Here is a 16,958-nt window from a genome sequence, read left to right on the forward strand (position 1 = left end):
AAGGCACGCTCCCGACTCCGTCTCCTCAAGCTCCTTTCCGGCCTTATGTGGGGTCTGGACCCCTCCACCATCCTCCACACCTATAAATCCCTCATCCGCCCTATTCTTTGTTACGCCCACCCGGCCTGGGTCTCCGCCCCCCCTACCTTTTATCAATCCATCCAAATCCTTGAACGCCATGCTCTCCGCCTCCCCTATTGCATCCGTCTCCCCTCCCCCACGCGGATCCTATATGATCTCATCCCCTTTCCCCAGCTCCTCCTTTTCCTTGAGAGGATACGGATCCTGTACACCTCCCGCAAACTCGATCCTCCTCATCCGCTTGTCTCACCCATCCTCTCCCACCCCCACCCGCTGCCGCGCCTGTATTCCCACGTCCCACCCGGTCTCCATCACTCGCACACGCTACGTGGACTTTCGCGCGGGGGTGATCATCGACATCTGTGTCTCGTGTGTGTGACGTCGTTTTGTGTTTTTAGTGTCCGCCGTCACGCTTGTACGTTCACTTGTGCCGTCGGATTCATCAGTGTTCTGTGCGCCGTGTCACCGTATTTTCAGTGTCGTTATCGTCGAGTGTGAACGGCTCCGTGTTTTTTGTGTATCTGTGACCACTATTTTTTGCCCGTCACTATGTTCATTTTCATTCTCCATTATTGTACTGTTATTGCCAACACTATGGCTGAAGAGCGGCGTAGCATGCCGCTGCCAGCCTACCTGATTGTTCAGGTGTTAAAATAACAATAAAGTAAAAAAAAGGAAAGAAAAATATTTGGTTGTCGTAGTATGTAAAAGTAGTAAGCAAAAGATACCACAGCCTCACAAAGTCCCTGAGGGCAGAGGAGCAGGCTAGCACGAATATTCCATACAAGTGTATTTCTTTTCCGTTTTGCAGATTAAGCTTACAGTGATGAATGGATCTGCAAGTGTGAACAGGAAAGGAGTCATATGCACAATATATCCCTTATTTTTATTCAAGTTCATGCTGAAGTCGGCAAAGCAGTTTACTTCCGGACCACAGCACACATCTGCGTCCGGTGGAGCTTAAGCGCTGTCGACCCTGCTGAAGTAGGGCAGGACGCTGAGCGGAGCCGTGTAGTTGGCGAGCCAGGCGGGGCCGTCTACGGTGGGGTGTTCGGGGTCCACCTCGTCCCTCCATTTGCCCGCGGGCAGGTAGATGTCGCGGCTCATGGCGCCCTCCTCCAGTACCGGCGCCACCAACAGGTCTTCTCCCAGCAGGAACTCTGTGTACAAAACATGGTATAAGCTGTTTTACAACATATACATTCACGTGCCGTTAACTTCAGCCGAAATAAGGCCAATTTCTTGAGAGACCCCAGCTGCTGTTAAACTTGATCTTCTACGAAAGGAAACATAAAGGATTTTAGTTTCGCTTTTATAAACTACTTGTTCCTAACGAACTGATGTTGGCATTCAGCGACATAAATGGCAAGTGATTGTGTAAGTCTGAGATGATGTCACATAGTGACGCTAAAAAATTTATTCCTCTTTCTCTTCTATCGCTTTCATTTTTAACTACATTTTTACCTAGTAAGTCGAAATCACGTTTTGGGTTAGCAGTAGTTACTAACCAGAATCTTGTTTAACGGTAGTGTATCTCATGAAATTCTCATATAAAAACCATAGGTATTACGAAACATGAAATCCTATACTTTGATCTTGGGTATTAAAAACCGTTTCAGCTGTTTTTAGTCCTTTATTATTGGATCACTTCCGGTTCGGTGGCTCTAAAAGGCACATCTTTAGGTGAATATCTGTATAAATCCAGAAAGAATAACAACCCTGAGATATACAGTAGTACGGTAAATTATTAAGATTTAAATTTTAAAAAAATATTAAAAACTTTTAAATGTGAGTATCCAAATGTTAGTACTCACGTGACTAAAGCTCGAAATCGTTTTTCCCAACATTCGTTGTCCGTCAGAACAAAATACCGCTAAAACGCGTTATGTTGTAGAATAAAACAGCTGGATTCTAATATAGTGTACAGGTCCTAAACAAATGGCACCATAGTGATCCCTTGGTAAGGAGAAAATAAATGAAAACTATTAAGACCTAACTTTGGGCCGAGAGAAAAACCAAGTAGTGTTTGCCACAAAATGGATGGATGTTCTACCTGGACAAAATCTTCAGGTAAATAGCCATTGGCGGAAGTGCATAATTCAAAAACCACTCTTACAATTTCTCTGGTCTAAACGTAATCGCGAACAGGGGACACGGCTGCGTGGTGTGTCATACTGACGTCAGAAAAGTGAACAGCTTGCCTGTGGACGGCTCGTGCCTACATTCGTTCTGGAGGACAAAGAATGTTGGGTAAAATGGCTCCGAGCCTTTCCGCTCTAATGTTTTAGTCAAGAGAGTGCTAACATTTTGATATTCTCATGTAAAAGTTTTTAACATTTCTTTAAAAAATTTAAAATCTTTATGATTTACCGTAGCAGTGTATATCTCAAGGTTGTTATTCCTTCCGGATTTATTGTTATACAGATGTTCACCTGAAAACGTGGCTTCTAGTGGCAGTAAACCGGTAGCTATCTAATAATGAAGGACTAAATAGTATCCTAGATGACTACCCGTAGCTGTGGTTGCCCAACCTACAAAGTTGTCTGCAGAAGCCTAATCTCTGAACCCTGTTTTCCTAAAATAAGACACAGGCTCACACTTCCACTCAATGATTATCTTTGATATTAAATAATGAATTAAAAGTTTTGGTTAGCGTCCGATTACATACAAATTAGTTTTAACACTGCAACCTCCTTGTAAAATAATTCCGTTAGACGTCATGGTCAATAAGAAGGCGACATGAATATGAAGAACTTTGCTGCGTCGTTAATTGCCACACATTTAGTTGATCTGAAATCAGCTAATGCGACGCACTGTCGGTAGAATTTCTACAATCGCTTCATTAAGCCATTGATTCCGAACACCAATGGACAATTTGAACAGTTCTCTGCTACACATGTTACAGTGTGATTTGAACTGGCTCTTTCAGTGGGCAGCCTAACAATATTCTCACTGATAAAGTAAAGAGTATAGATGAGTGTTTCGACAAAATACGGGTGAATCAAATTGTAGGTTGCCTGGCCCAGAGTTCGGTTCCCTGTAACATTCAGGGTGTTCAAGATGACTTGAAAGTACAGTAATAAATAAGCACGTTAGATAACTGTAACACTGCTACTGTATTGTTCGTTATATTCCGAGAGAGAAAGAAAATACTTTAAGAAAGCTGTGACAAACGTCCAGTAACACTTCAAGACACCTGATGAAGGGGAACAACGATTTTGGTATTGTCGTCATGAAAGTAAGAAACGTCTTTAAAGAATGTACATTGTGTCCGGTTGACAGCAAAATTATAAAATTCTTATGCGGCCTTATAGACTCGCACAGTTATTGTTGGGTCGGCTGACGAGCCAACACCGTGTTACTAGAGGAGGCCGAAATGCACGCGTTTTAGCTCACGCAGGCTGGCGTGAGGGGGGAAGGACTATACTGACGTGAGGTCTAGAACATGACAAGGAATTAGAATTCAGAAAGCGGACGTAGCTGGTTTGATACTCAACTTTAATCCAGTAATGATGAACGTGCTAGGAAGTCTCTCTAGACCTGCCGTGTGGCGGCGCTCGATCTGCAATCACTGATAGTGGCGACACGCGGGTCCGACGTATACTAACGGACCGCGGCCGATTTAAAGGCTACCACCTAGCAAGTGTGGTGTCTGGCGGTGGCACCACAGTTATTATTTTCTGCAACTCCTCGCGTAGATAAAGAATGTATAAATAGGCAGAAATACCATTTGCAATTCCATTAAACTGTTGGCACTTCATCACTGTACAGCTGCAAACGTTAAAAAAAAACACTGCCTGGCAAAAAAAGTGAAACTCGCAGAGGGGACTATGCTTTATTTGGAAGGGTATCACAAAGCCGTTTTATGCTCTGCTGGGGCACGCTGACTTACAGCTGTTGTAACTGGGCCTTGTTATCCAGAACTGCGGCACTGGCATGCAGTTGGTGCCGGAGCTGGTCCCGTATACGTTGTATTGGGGACGGATCTGGATATCGTACCGGCCACAGGAGCCTCAGCATCACACAGACAACTCACTGAGAGACACTACCTGTGTGGACGAGCATATCATGATGAAAACTGGCACCACGATCACGTTTCATGCGAAACACATGAGGGCGGAGTGTGTCCATAATGTACCATTGTACCGTCACAGTTCCCTCAATTACTGGCAGCTGCGGCTTTTAAGTCATACTCTATGTCTCCGAACCCCACAACATGAGGCCAGCAGTAGCACCACAGCGCCTCTCCAAAACATAGGAATGATGGCTCCTCTCCCGAGGTCGCCACCATACTCGCCGACGACGGTCATCCAGGGCTGAACAAAACTGTGATTCATTGCTATAAATAATGTGATGTTTCTCATCAGCATCCCACGCTTCTCTGTCACGGCATGTCTCCAAACGCAGCCGCATGTGTTGTGGTGTTAACGACAGCCTACGCTTGGCATAGTAATTCCCTAGTCAAACTGGTATTTGTCACCGACCAAAGATGTGTGATGATACTGAATGTTTGCACCCCTGACCATCGCTCCTTGTTGTCGGGCCGTATGGCAGGCGACAGTCAAGTTGGTATCCCACCGTTGTCTGGGGCGCCTCAGAGACGTCTTCGTTAGTTCAAAATGGTTCAAATGGCTCTGAGCACTATGCGACTTAACTTCTGACGTCGTCAGTCCACTAGAACTTAGAACTAATTAAACCTAACTAACCTAAGGACATCACATCCATGCCCAAGGCAGGATTCGAACCAGCGACCGTAGCGGTCGCTCGGCTCCAGACTGTAGCGCCTACAACCGCACGGCCATTCCGGCCGGCCATCTTCGATAGTCATTGACCCTCAGTTCAAAGCGAAAATCATCACTGAAGACAGTTCTGCTCCAGTCAATGGTTTTCAGGCTGAAGACATGTCTGCAGGCGCACCGGACAGTGGTGGGATAATAACCTGATTGTCGCCCACCGCCGCGCGGGATTAGCCGAACGGTCTAGGGGCTGTAGTCATGGACTGTGCGGCTGGTCCCAGCGAAGGTTCGAGTCCTCCCTCGGGCATGGGTGTGTGTGTTTGTCCTTAGGATAATGTAGGTTAAGTAGGGTGTAAGCTTAGGGACTGATGACCTTCGCTGTTAAGTCCCATAAGATTTCACACACATATGATTTTTTTTTTTCGTCCACCATACAGCCCGACAACCAGGGAAGGCAGGCGGAGATGTGAAGGGGTTACGATGTGCTTGGTGCATAGTATGGCAATCCAGTCTCGTGGTGGTCAATGCGTGTTCGGCCAGAACTTAACAAAGAATACATCTGCTCTCAAGTTACCACGCAGTCCAACGTTGGGACGCTGTCACATCCAGACGCCCCACAAATCTGTATATTGCACGACACGGCCATCAGGCCAAATGTAGACCCACAATGAGGCCCCTTTCTAACGCTATCAGGCACCAGTTACGCTCCCAGGAATATGCGGTATCTCTACGTCCCTTAGTTATTATTCAACATCTGAGGCTCTTCACTCCCTTACACATCCTACCAGAATTGGTAACACCACTAAACACGGACAACACTAATGCACTCTGATGCTCATTGCATCTGTCACAGAAAATTGTAATTCTAATCATTTACATAACCGCCGTTGTTCGAAGTTACAGTGACATCCGATTATTTCTTCTGTGTGCTTCACTTTTTTCAGGAATTGTGTCTAACTGTGTGACACCAGGACGATTCAGGGTAGAACAACATCGTAAAACTTGAAACTTCCTGGCACTTTAAAACTGCGTGCTGGACCGAGACTCGAACTCGAGACCTATGTCCAAGTGCTCTACCAAGTGAGCTACCCAAGCACGACTCACGACATCTCGTCACAATTATACTTCCGCCAATACCTCGTCTCCTGCCTTCCAAATTCACAAGAGTACGCCTGCGAATCTTGCAGGACTAGCACTCGTGGAAGTAAGGATATTGAAGAGATATGGCTTAGCCACAGCATGTGGGTTGTTTTCAGAATGAAATTTTAACTCTGCAGCCAAGTGAGCTCTACCATAAAATTTGGTGGTAGATTAAAACTGTGTGCCGGACCGAGACTCGCAGGACAACTTCTGTGGAGTTTGGATGGTAGGAGGCAGATGAGAGGAGGCACGAGAAATGACAGTTATGAACTGTCCACTCTCCGTCACACAGAGTCGGATGACCTGCGGAGAATTGGTGTACATGTAACAGCATACATATCTAACACGTGTCAAAACGTCGAGCATAAAAACGGGATTTTCCGATGCTCATACCTCTGGTTCTATTGGTGATAAAAATGTAGGGTGAATGGCCCTTGGTCTTGGGACCATTTGGATATCAATAGAAGGTACGTCTTAATGTCACTATCCAGCAGTACTGGGTCAAAGTATAAATATTACATATTTCCTCCTGCTTTGGCAAATGGAGCAAATCGGTTGGTTCTGTTTACATTTGATGTGGTCTATGGTGGGCTTGATGGAACTTATGTAGGCACCATTAGTTCGTGAGCGGCTACCTCTAAAAACCTCATAAAAGCCTTTTTTACTATATTTTCGCCAGTACCAGCGACCAAAACCCTGACGAGGGTTCAAAACTGTTATGCACAGAATATGCGTAAAATTTGTAGAACATATCGCTAAACCCAGATCTCGAATAACCTTGAAAATGTCCTTCGTATCTTCACACGTTTCCGAGATACATGGGTTCAGAGTTAACCTGCTCGTACACGTAAAATGCGGTGTAAAGCGAAATCGTAGTTTATAAAGTGACGTAGCATGAAGGAATATGCTGTAAATTGTCAAAGTTTGATCTGGGAACATCATGTTGTAGTACTGAAGCACATAAAAAATTTTTAGCACGTATAATCTGGTCTGAGTCGTAGTTTTGCGTTATTTAAATTTCGCATTATCAAACTATCGAAATTTCGCAAACCAATACATTTCTCTTTATATGAGTTGCATGCCCTGCTGCAGTAGGAAAGAGAACCAGAGGAAAAGTGCTGTTATAGGAGCACAAAAAATTTGAATATGTTTCTATTTAAAGGACTCTGACTGAAACGTTGTAAGACGTCGTGGTCTCCTGACCTTCATTACTTACAAATTCCGCCCTCACAGTCATATTCCGCACATCAAGACGCTTCATTCGAACCCAAACTAGATATGATAAAGTCAATGTTGCATGAATTCATGTAAACGATATGCAAATAACTAATAAATCGCAAGTGCGCACCGTGGTTGAAATACTCAAGGCTGGCGTACACACACACATTCCAGACACGATGGTCACAGGGGCTTTTAGTTCGAGAGACGCAACTGCACGCCAGAAGGCTGGTCCCAACCCATCTACGTCGGCTGGTGGCTGCCCATAGAGCAGACAGCGTTTGCCCGAGTGAAAGGACGACCCCGTGTTTGGCTTAAAAACAAATTCCGCTACATTGTGTGGGAGCGGACAGCCTACGCATTCTTTACACATAGCATGCAGTTTCAGAGATTTTCGCAGTGAGACAGCAAACGCCAAACGCCGATACTACAGATTTCCGGATTGGTCGCCTTAAAGGAAAAGTCATTCTCCCGTTTTAGAAGAGCAATGCTGATTGGCAGACGATATTTATGACGCCTTGAGCTGACCGATATACCCCTTCACGTCTGGCGTGGAGAGGGGCCGTTCCGTTGTCGCTCTTGGAGTGAGAACACATAACGAGAGTGTGCGCGCTCGTACGTGTACTCAAAGAGCGAGGAACAAGTCTCTCCTCAGTACTTCACTGGGAGACCACCTCTATCGAGAGTGAATCGAAGTGCGACTCTATACTGAGTCCTTGCGATTAAGCAATGTTCACTGTGTTCGCCACCACACTTACTGTGCAGTGTGAACGGACAGAGTAATAGTTAAACACCTGCGAGCGAATTTTTGAGTGGCATTGTGGTGGATTTGTTATCTGACTGGTGTACCACGCCAATAGTTAGACTAGGGGCGAATTGGAGTCCTTGACTTCATCAAGGCGTAGGGAGAGTTTGATTGGCGAAGGTCAATCCAGATAGAACGAGAGTTATCTTATTTGTCAGCAGCGAGTGGCGCAGACAGCAGTCATCGCAGCTTACGGTATTGTGCGCTACAGCTCTTGCGAGCCCCATATTTCCCCCACAACAGTACACTTCACTGCATTTCACACACGACAGCCTCAACCGTACCTAGCAACGTTCTAACGGATAATTATTCAAGTTGAGTAGGCGCGGCTCTTAGCCATTCTGCCAAGTCAATAACAATCTTAAACTTTGTATAGAAATTTCATTAGCCAATCCTATCCTTGAGAGGTAACTTCACATTCCGAAAAGAACCAGGATATAACTTGTTCAATTCATAACTAAAAGGGCCATTGTGATTTCTCAGAATTTTTACAAAATAAATAATAATTTTCATTAGTTTCATGTTTTTCTTACAGTAACTAGCACTACTCTAGTACCCAAGTATCCCACTAGTTACATAAGAAATTTTGTGAATTTTTTGTGTCATTCCCTTACAGCGGACGACCCAAGAAGATTTTTATTGCTGAAAGTTTTTCAGGCATTTCTCTTTAGAACGTTAGGAGCGTCTATCTGACTTCTGTAGTAGTGTTGGGGTGGAAATTGCATCTTGCAGGAGCCACACGGTATAGGGTACATCTCAGATTAATCCGTTGCGCAGAATGACAGAATAGCAACCCACACTCTCACAACATCGTGTACTAGACACCTCATTATACCTTCCGCAGCGGGTTTAAAACTTTTCCGTAAAATTTTGGCGTGCGAACACATTCGCGCTTTTTTATGCTGAGACAGAAGGAGACGGTGGCAGTGGTAAAGAGAAGGAAAAGTAATAAATGCTGGAAGATAGTAGTGTTATAGAAAGAGGGAATGAGATAATGGCAGCATCAGAGAAAGAGAGGGACACTGTGGCAGTGGAACATAGTAGACAGTAACAGAACAGTGCTAGGAAAAGAGCGAAAGAGACATTGCCAGAGAGAGAGAGGAATATAAGAGAAAGTCGAAATGGGTGAGAGCCAGTGATAATGAGAGGCAGAGTAAACGATAACTAGGGAGAGTGAGAGAGATAGTGGTAGTAAGAAGAAACAGCAGCAGCTGGAAGGAAGGAATGAGATATTAGCAGTAAGAGAGAGCAAGAGGGAGACAGTGACAACGAAAGGAGACAGTAGGACAGAACGAAGAGGACTGTGGCTGTAACACAGGAAACAATGACAGAGAGACGCAAAGAGATAATTATAGCGACTTCGACTAAAAGAGTGAGAAAGAAAAGGCAGCTGGGAGTGTATGGATATGAGCGACTTATAACGATGGACCAGTGGGTGTGAGTGAGTTATAGTTATGGGAGCTGGCGGGAGAGAGTTGCATGTTAAAAAAATGCCGGAATTTTTGGGAAAAGTTGTAAAGGTACTGAAGCTGATGGAATGAGGCAGCTGGTCCCCCCACTTTTCAGTTAGTCGCTGATAGGAGTGTTTTTCCGCTCATAAACTTTGATTTACCCATCAGAAAGAAGGATGTGTCATACACTAAATTTAAGACTGTACAAACTGTAGGGAGGCAAGACACCACCAGCTGTGAATTCATACCCTACCTACCTACTAGATAATCCGAATAGAAGCTGCCTGTATGTCTACTCTCATACGTGCCTCTGACACGCTGATTTCCTCCCTCTTTGGACTGGCAAGTGAACTTAAACTTTTTGCACTGAAAGAAAATTTTTCCTCATACATGGTTGACATGTTTACGACAAGTTATATGTTAAGAGAATGAGTAAAAGAGAAGGTGGAGAAACGGAGCACAGGTAGAAGTGAAACTACGGATTAGTCTAAAAGATCTCCTTCAAACAGTAATCACAGAGGAGGATCGTTAGGGAGCTCAGCAGCATACCTGAGTCGATGGTCTGTGCCGTGGAGTCGGTGGGGTCGAGCCACCAGAGGGGCAGGTTGACCGGAGTGCCGTCCTCCACCGCCTTCTGCATCAGCTCCAGGATTCGCGGCGCGTACTGCGTGTGCAGCTCGGTGAGGTTGCGGCAGATCTCCAGCGCCTGCAACACGGTCGCCGCACTCATGCTGGGCAAGTAAGGACTCAGGTTCGGAGGAAACAGCCACGTTCATCGTATTCATGAGCAGGTTTTAGTCATTTTTGTAAATGTAATTACTTTTGCTTCTGAAGCGAATTCGTTGAAGATTCTTGCCGTTTGTGGTTCAGATTTAGCAAAAAATGTGAAATTGGTTTCTACTGTGTTGGGAAACGGTTTTATTGCTTTTGTCAATTTTTATAACGTCTGTGTGATTTTCCCTTAAGCTGCAATTGTGCCGGTATATTTGATACGTTGAATAATGCAGGTATTACGTTCCATATATATTTCACATTCACTGATTTTGCTGAAAGTGTAGCGAACAAAATCCTGCTTTGTTGGATGGATATACGACGTCCTTCCGTAGAAAGTCAGATCTTCTGGTGTTAACCAGCATCTTTTTTTTGTTATTAAAAGAAAACAACGTTATTGCGTAAATATCTGTACGTTACAAGAGAGTCGTAAATAAACTGTCCTGTTATCCACAGTTTCGTATCTGCCAGTGCCCGTAAGAAATTAAATAATCACAGATGTGGTGTAATCTTTCAGTTATAGTCAGTTTTTATGGCACTATATACACAACCTGTTACAAAAACTATGTTACAGGTTAATATTAACGTCAGTATTGGCACTTATCGATTCAGGAGTGTCGCTTGCTGGCTGCTTGGAGCGCTCATATCGTAGGGGGTAATAAAAACGAAGAGTGTCGCGACTGTTTGTTAGACTGTGATACTAGTATCTTTATGTGCACACTGCAATCGCCGTCGAACTATCGCACGTCGTGTTATAAATTTTCTGCCATCAGCAGATATCCCAGTTTTACTGAGCCGGTATTATGATCAGTATACACGTTTCTCAGAACTACAGTCAGCAGTACACTTCGCTTGTTTCTTTGCGCGTTTTCAGCCAGAATATATGTCGTCGTCCAGAGGTGCAGAGAATCCTAATGGTTAAATCACTTTATACACGACGTGATTACTTTATGTCTATGAATTTCATATTTCTAAATATAAAAGCCTAGGTTAAATGCTTGATCTAAATATTCTCACTGTACGCAATTTGGCTAAATGTTGAGTTCCTTCAGGATTTGTAACCGTGCTATGAGCATATCACGTATTAGTACGATCATAGAGTCCATTCAGATGTTCATTTATTCCCACGATTATTAATTGCACCAAGTAAGCTATACCTATCCAACTTCTATTCCGTTCCTTAAAAAAGCTTCTAGCCAGATGACAGTACAATACCGTTTCCTGGTTGTAGACTTCATAATGAACGGGACATTTTTTTTTCAGGGCATGATTCAGGATATGTAATTACATTGAATCTGAATCTAACACAAGGGCAGATTTCTTACACCCTGTACAGTATACAGAGACTTCTATGTAGTACGGAACTATTAGATTATGGGAACTCTACCAGCCCTGTTGAGAAGTGCGTGGCTCGTGTTTGTGCCATATCTCATTTGACATCCTGTTTTTATTGTACTACCACCTCGTTATCTTAATTTTAATTACTGGTGTCACTGAGTTGCCGCCTTGCCTGCCCGTGAGCGGCAGCAGCGGCGCTTATCGATATAAGCACCGGCGTATTATTTTTGCTGACTGCTATTACTTCCCAGTTGTCGTGTGTTGGGAGTTAATTCGGATCTGCCTGTGAGGTGGGAGGCGCTAGCAGTGCAGTTCGGACCTGGCAATGTCTGACTTAGGATGCGGCAGAAATTCAGTCGGGGTGCGGATGCAGTGAGGTCCGGATAGCCATGACTTGCCGTGGCAGAAATTCAGCCGGGGCGCATCTTCAGTGAGGTCCAGACAGCCATGAGTTGCTGTGGCAGAAGTTGAGTAAGGGTGTGGCTGCAGTGAGGTCCAGACAGCCATGACCTGCCGTGGCAGAAGTTCAGTCGGGGCGTGGCTGCAGTGAGGTCCGGATGGCCATGACTTGCCGTGGCAGAAGTTCAGCTGGGGCGCATCTTCAGTGAGGTCCAGACAGCCATGAGTTGCTGTGGCAGAAGTTGAGTAAGGGTGTGGCTGCAGTGAGGTCCAGACAGCCATGACCTGCCGTGGCAGAAGTTCAGTCGGGGCGTGGCTGCAGTGAGGTCCGGATGGCCATGACTTGCCGTGGCAGAAGTTCAGCTGGGGCGCATCTTCAGTGAGGTCCAGACAGCCATGAGTTGCTGTGGCAGAAGTTGAGTAAGGATGTGGCTGCAGTGAGGTCCAGACAGCCATGACCTGCCGTGGCAGAAGTTCAGTCGGGGCGTGGCTGCAGTGAGGTCCGGATGGCCATGACTTGCCGTGGCAGAAGTTCAGCTGGGGCGCATCTTCAGTGAGGTCCAGACAGCCATGAGTTGCTGTGGCAGAAGTTGAGTAAGGGTGTGGCTGCAGTGAGGTCCAGACAGCCATGACCTGCCGTGGCAGAAGTTCAGTCGGGGTGTGGCTGCAGAGAGGTCTGGATGGCCATGACTTGCCGTGGCAGAAGTTCAGCTGGGGCGCATCTTCAGTGAGGTCCAGACAGCCATGAGTTGCTGTGGCAGAAGTTGAGTAAGGGTGTGGCTGCAGTGAGGTCCAGACAGCCATGACCTGCCGTGGCAGAAGTTCAGTCGGGGTGTGGCTGCAGAGAGGTCCGGATGGCCATGACTTGCCATGGCAGAAGTTCAGCTGGGGCGCATCTTCAGTGAGGTCCAGACAGCCATGAGTTGCTGTGGCAAAAGTTGAGTAAGGGTGTGGCTGCAGTGAGGTCCAGACAGCCATGACCTGCGGTGGCAGAAGTTCAGTCGGGGCGCGGGTGCAGTGAGGTCTGGATAGCCATGATTCGCCATGGCAGAAGTTCAGTCGGGGCGTGGCTGCAGTGAGGTCCAGACAGCCATGCCTCGCCCTACGGTTGCCGATACATATCACTTGAGTATGGATCACCTTGATTGGTCGTCGGTCAATCGTCTTGTCGGAAGACGTATACCTTGGCCGGCGATCGCTTATGGGTTGCCTGTGTGTGATTCGCCCTTGTTATTGCACAGTCGCTGCCATTAGTATTGTCTAGTTCTTCGTGTAAGTGTTCATGATACTGTGTGTAGCTTGTGATGTCGACTGCTCAGTTATTTTAGTGCTGTCTCCGTGCTTATGTGTGGAATCGGTCGGTTGGCGTGGAGCAGTGAGGAATTCTCGGCGGGGTGTAGTTTGGCCGGGGCCATGATCAATGAACGCCCTGCGAGTGGCAGGCTTTCTAAAGAGAACGCACCGTGACAGAGCAGACACATCATGGCGTCGACGACAAGCTGTCTACATGGTCTCGATGAGCTGCCGCCAGTAGGTTGAAGTAAGATGGATTGTGTTCAGTTTCCATGGTCCCCAGCCGCGCCATGCCATTTGGCGGCAGAGCCTGATAGCACAGATTTATGTGTCATGGTCAGAGAATGCCATAGACCAGACTCCAGCAACCTGGACTATTACGAAACACGGTGGGCGACACAAACCTGATCGAGGCGACTGGAAATTGCTGGTGAAATGCATACACCCCAGATGATCACCACGAACATGCTCCTAAGAGTCCAGAAGGTAGTGCCGTAGCAGTTGGGCACCTGGGTGGAGCTAAAGTCGCCTCCCATGAATTAGGCATACTGCAGCTCCAGGAAGAGTAACGCGACCACCTCGGAGAAATATGGAATGTTCACAGACGTCCCCAAACCAGATGGCACATAGACTTTGATCCTAATGCCACTAAATGTGAGAGCCATTTGGCATCATGGAGGTAAGCACCTGTATCAGTGAGGATACCATCACATAAGAGGATCACCATCTCTCTGCCATTATGGGAAGTATGGGAGACATGTGCTGTAAAACCATAGGGAGCACAAAAGATTGCAACATGCGCTTGCTGAAGGAGGGCAAAGTCAACGTCTGCTGCATACAGCATTTCATGGAGTAATACCGGTTTATGGCGCTCGCAAATGATACTGACATTGACAGTGGCAAGTTTGAAAAGCTGCCGTAACCAGGAGGGCAGGTGATGCGAACACAGAGGAAGCACAGGGAGCTCCCTGTTAGGACCATGTGACAAAGAGGGAGTCGACCACTCTGCACTCTGATGTACACCCCCAGAATGTCCATCGTCAGAAACGACATCGTCCGTCCAGGAGACAGACGTCTCACTGGGCCAGTTCATTGGATGACTACTGTAGGCGCATCCACACATGCCAGACGCAGAAAGGGAGCATCAGATGCAGGCGGGGGAAGGTCGGTGTCCGTAGGTAGATGCTCACTGGAGACGGAGGCGGGGATAGACATCGCGTCGACCCGTGCCAGAGGGTCGGAGGACAGCACTTCATCAGTAGGAGTGTGCTCACTCTTACGGAGACAGTCATCAGAAGTGGTACAGCGCTGTCTCTACCGTTTCCTCGGTGACCGTTGCTTTTGGAGGTGTTGTTCCCTGTCATCCGACATGCGGCCAGACGGCAGCAAAGCGGAAGTCAGTACAGCTCCTTGATCAACAACCATGGGGTAGGGACAGACGTCTTGCGGCCTCTGAGGGCCATGATCCCTCGGTACTACTTCCGGCCGGCCGGAGTGGCCGTGCGGTTCTAGGCGCTACAGTCTGGAGCCGAGAGACCGCTACGGTCGCAGGTCAGAATCCTGCCTCGGGCATGGATGTGTGTGATGTCCTTAGGTTGGTTAGGTTTAATTAGTTCTAAGTTCTAGGCGACTGATGACCTCCGAAAAGTCGCATAGTGCTCAGAGCCATTTGAACCATTACTACTTCCGGCGGCAGTGTATGAATAACAGGCGAAACGTTCATTGTGTCGTCGAGTGGAGTGGAGCCGGTGCCGACCGATTCAGAATGGGTGCAGCAGGCAGCCTCGCAGCGGACATGATCGATAGAGGTAACACGGTGGGTGCAGCAGGGAGAGTGACGTCTCCGATCGGAATCTGAACCAAAGACATTCAGAACGGACATGGCCTTCCTTGGCGCAACCTGAACAAGTGCGCGGCTGGCCATCATACATAGCGATAGCCCTGCAGCTCGCAATAAGCAAATAAACAGGCACGTGTTTCTCTAGTCCAGTTTGTATCTGACGAATACCACTGAGAATATGGTAGGTTTCGAACGAATTCCACTATTAAGCAACGTGACTGATGACGTTGCTGTAAGGTTTAAAGACGTCCTCCACAACGTCTGACGCCACCTCAAACGGGAGTTTGGAAACTCCTCGACGTTCGGAGACCAAAATTAGCGTGATCAGCCACGGCAGCCACTATATGGCCGTCAGAGTAGCGGAACTTGAATTCAGTCTCATGGCGCCGCACAACGTCGGCGAAAAGCTCATCGTCCGTTAGCTTTATATCCTTACAAGGGAACCTCCCCATCGTACCCCCCTCAGATTTAGTTATAAGTTGGCACAGTGCATAGGCCTTGAAAAACTGAACACAAATCAATCGAGAAAACAGGAAGGTGTGGAACTATGAAAAAACTGAGTTGTCCATGCCCAGATATGCAACATTAAGGACAGTGTGAGTGTAAGAGCGCCGTGGTCCCGTGGTTAGCGTGAGCGGTTGCTGAACGAGAGGTCCTTGGTTCAAGTCTTCCTCGAGTGGAAAGTCCATTTTTTTATTTTCAGACAATTATTTTGCAAAGCTGCACAGGTACACAGAGCAGTATTGTTTACGTGATATATGTCAATTATCAAAGTTCAGGCACTGACACATAATCAACTTCGCTCTCCTGAATTCCAGGATATCTTCAGATTTGCTTGGACATATGCAGGATTTGACAGTCTACACACGGAAAAATTTGAAAACGTTAAAAACATATGTTTTGACAGAGCACAGGGAAAACTGTGCTACTGTGCTACTGTGAAACTGTTGCATTCATTTGTTGCAGTTTATGTGACAAACTGTTACGTTTTTATCACTTTTTGGGAGTGATTATCACATCCACAACAAAACCTAAATCGGGCAAGGTAGAAGAATCTTTTTATCCATTCGCCAAGTGCACAAGTTAGGTGGGTCGACAACATATTCCTGTCATGTGACACACGTGCCGTCACCAGTGTCGTATAGGATATATCAGACGTGTTTTCCTGTGGAGGAATCGGTTGACTTATGACCTTGCGATCAAATGTTTTCGGTTCCCATTGGAGAGGCACGACCTTTCATCTACTAATCGCACGGTTTTGCGGTGCGGTCGCAAAACACAGACACTAAACTTATTACAGTGAACAGAGACGTCAATGACCGAACAGACAGATCATAACTTTGCGAAAATAAAGGAATTAAAATTTATACTCGAGGAAAGACTTGAACCAAGGAGCTCTCGTTCCGCAGTTCCTTACGCTAACCACAGGACCACCGTACACCCAGGCTCAGATTATCCTTAATGTTACATATCTTGCGCATGGACAACTCAGTTTGTATATTTTGCTTATTTTTATCATAGTTCCACACAACTTCTTCCTGTTTTCTCGATTGATCTGTGTTCAGTTTTTCAAGGCCTATCCACTGTGCCAACTTATAACTAAATCTGAGGGAGGTGCGATGGGGAGGTTCCATTGTTAGTGGTACTAAGGATAGAAAAAGGAATTCCGAGATCTTGTGGCGGGAGATGCACTTCATTCTGTACAAATTTCATACGCTTTTGGTATGATTCCATGTAAAAATTAATTGAATCGGAGCTTGGCGATAGGAAAAGCCCTGTAGGACGATGAATTCGGACACGAAGACAAGCCGTTGCGTGGAAGTAAACAAACGAGCGCTCGCTCGCAAGCAGAACAACGGGCGACACAAACAAGATGCGCTCGCCTC

The 16,958-nt window shown here is 46.4% G+C and overlaps 1 protein-coding gene across 1 annotated transcript in view; it reads right to left on the reverse strand.

Moving 5' to 3' along the window:
* Positions 1-885: 885 nt before the first annotated feature.
* Positions 886-16,958, reverse strand: part of LOC126198996 (myogenesis-regulating glycosidase-like) — a 49,612-nt gene continuing 33,539 nt past the window's right edge. Inside the window, exons 4-5 of the mRNA XM_049935670.1 lie at positions 9,981-10,137; positions 886-1,241 (exon numbers count right to left, since the gene is read on the reverse strand). Of these exons, the coding sequence (XP_049791627.1) occupies positions 1,042-1,241; positions 9,981-10,137 (357 nt within the window). The 3' untranslated portion in view covers positions 886-1,041. The remainder of the gene's footprint in view (positions 1,242-9,980; positions 10,138-16,958) is intronic.

The sequence above is a fragment of the Schistocerca nitens genome, chromosome 8 (assembly GCF_023898315.1).
Source record: "Schistocerca nitens isolate TAMUIC-IGC-003100 chromosome 8, iqSchNite1.1, whole genome shotgun sequence".
Lineage (NCBI taxonomy): Eukaryota > Metazoa > Arthropoda > Insecta > Orthoptera > Acrididae > Schistocerca > Schistocerca nitens.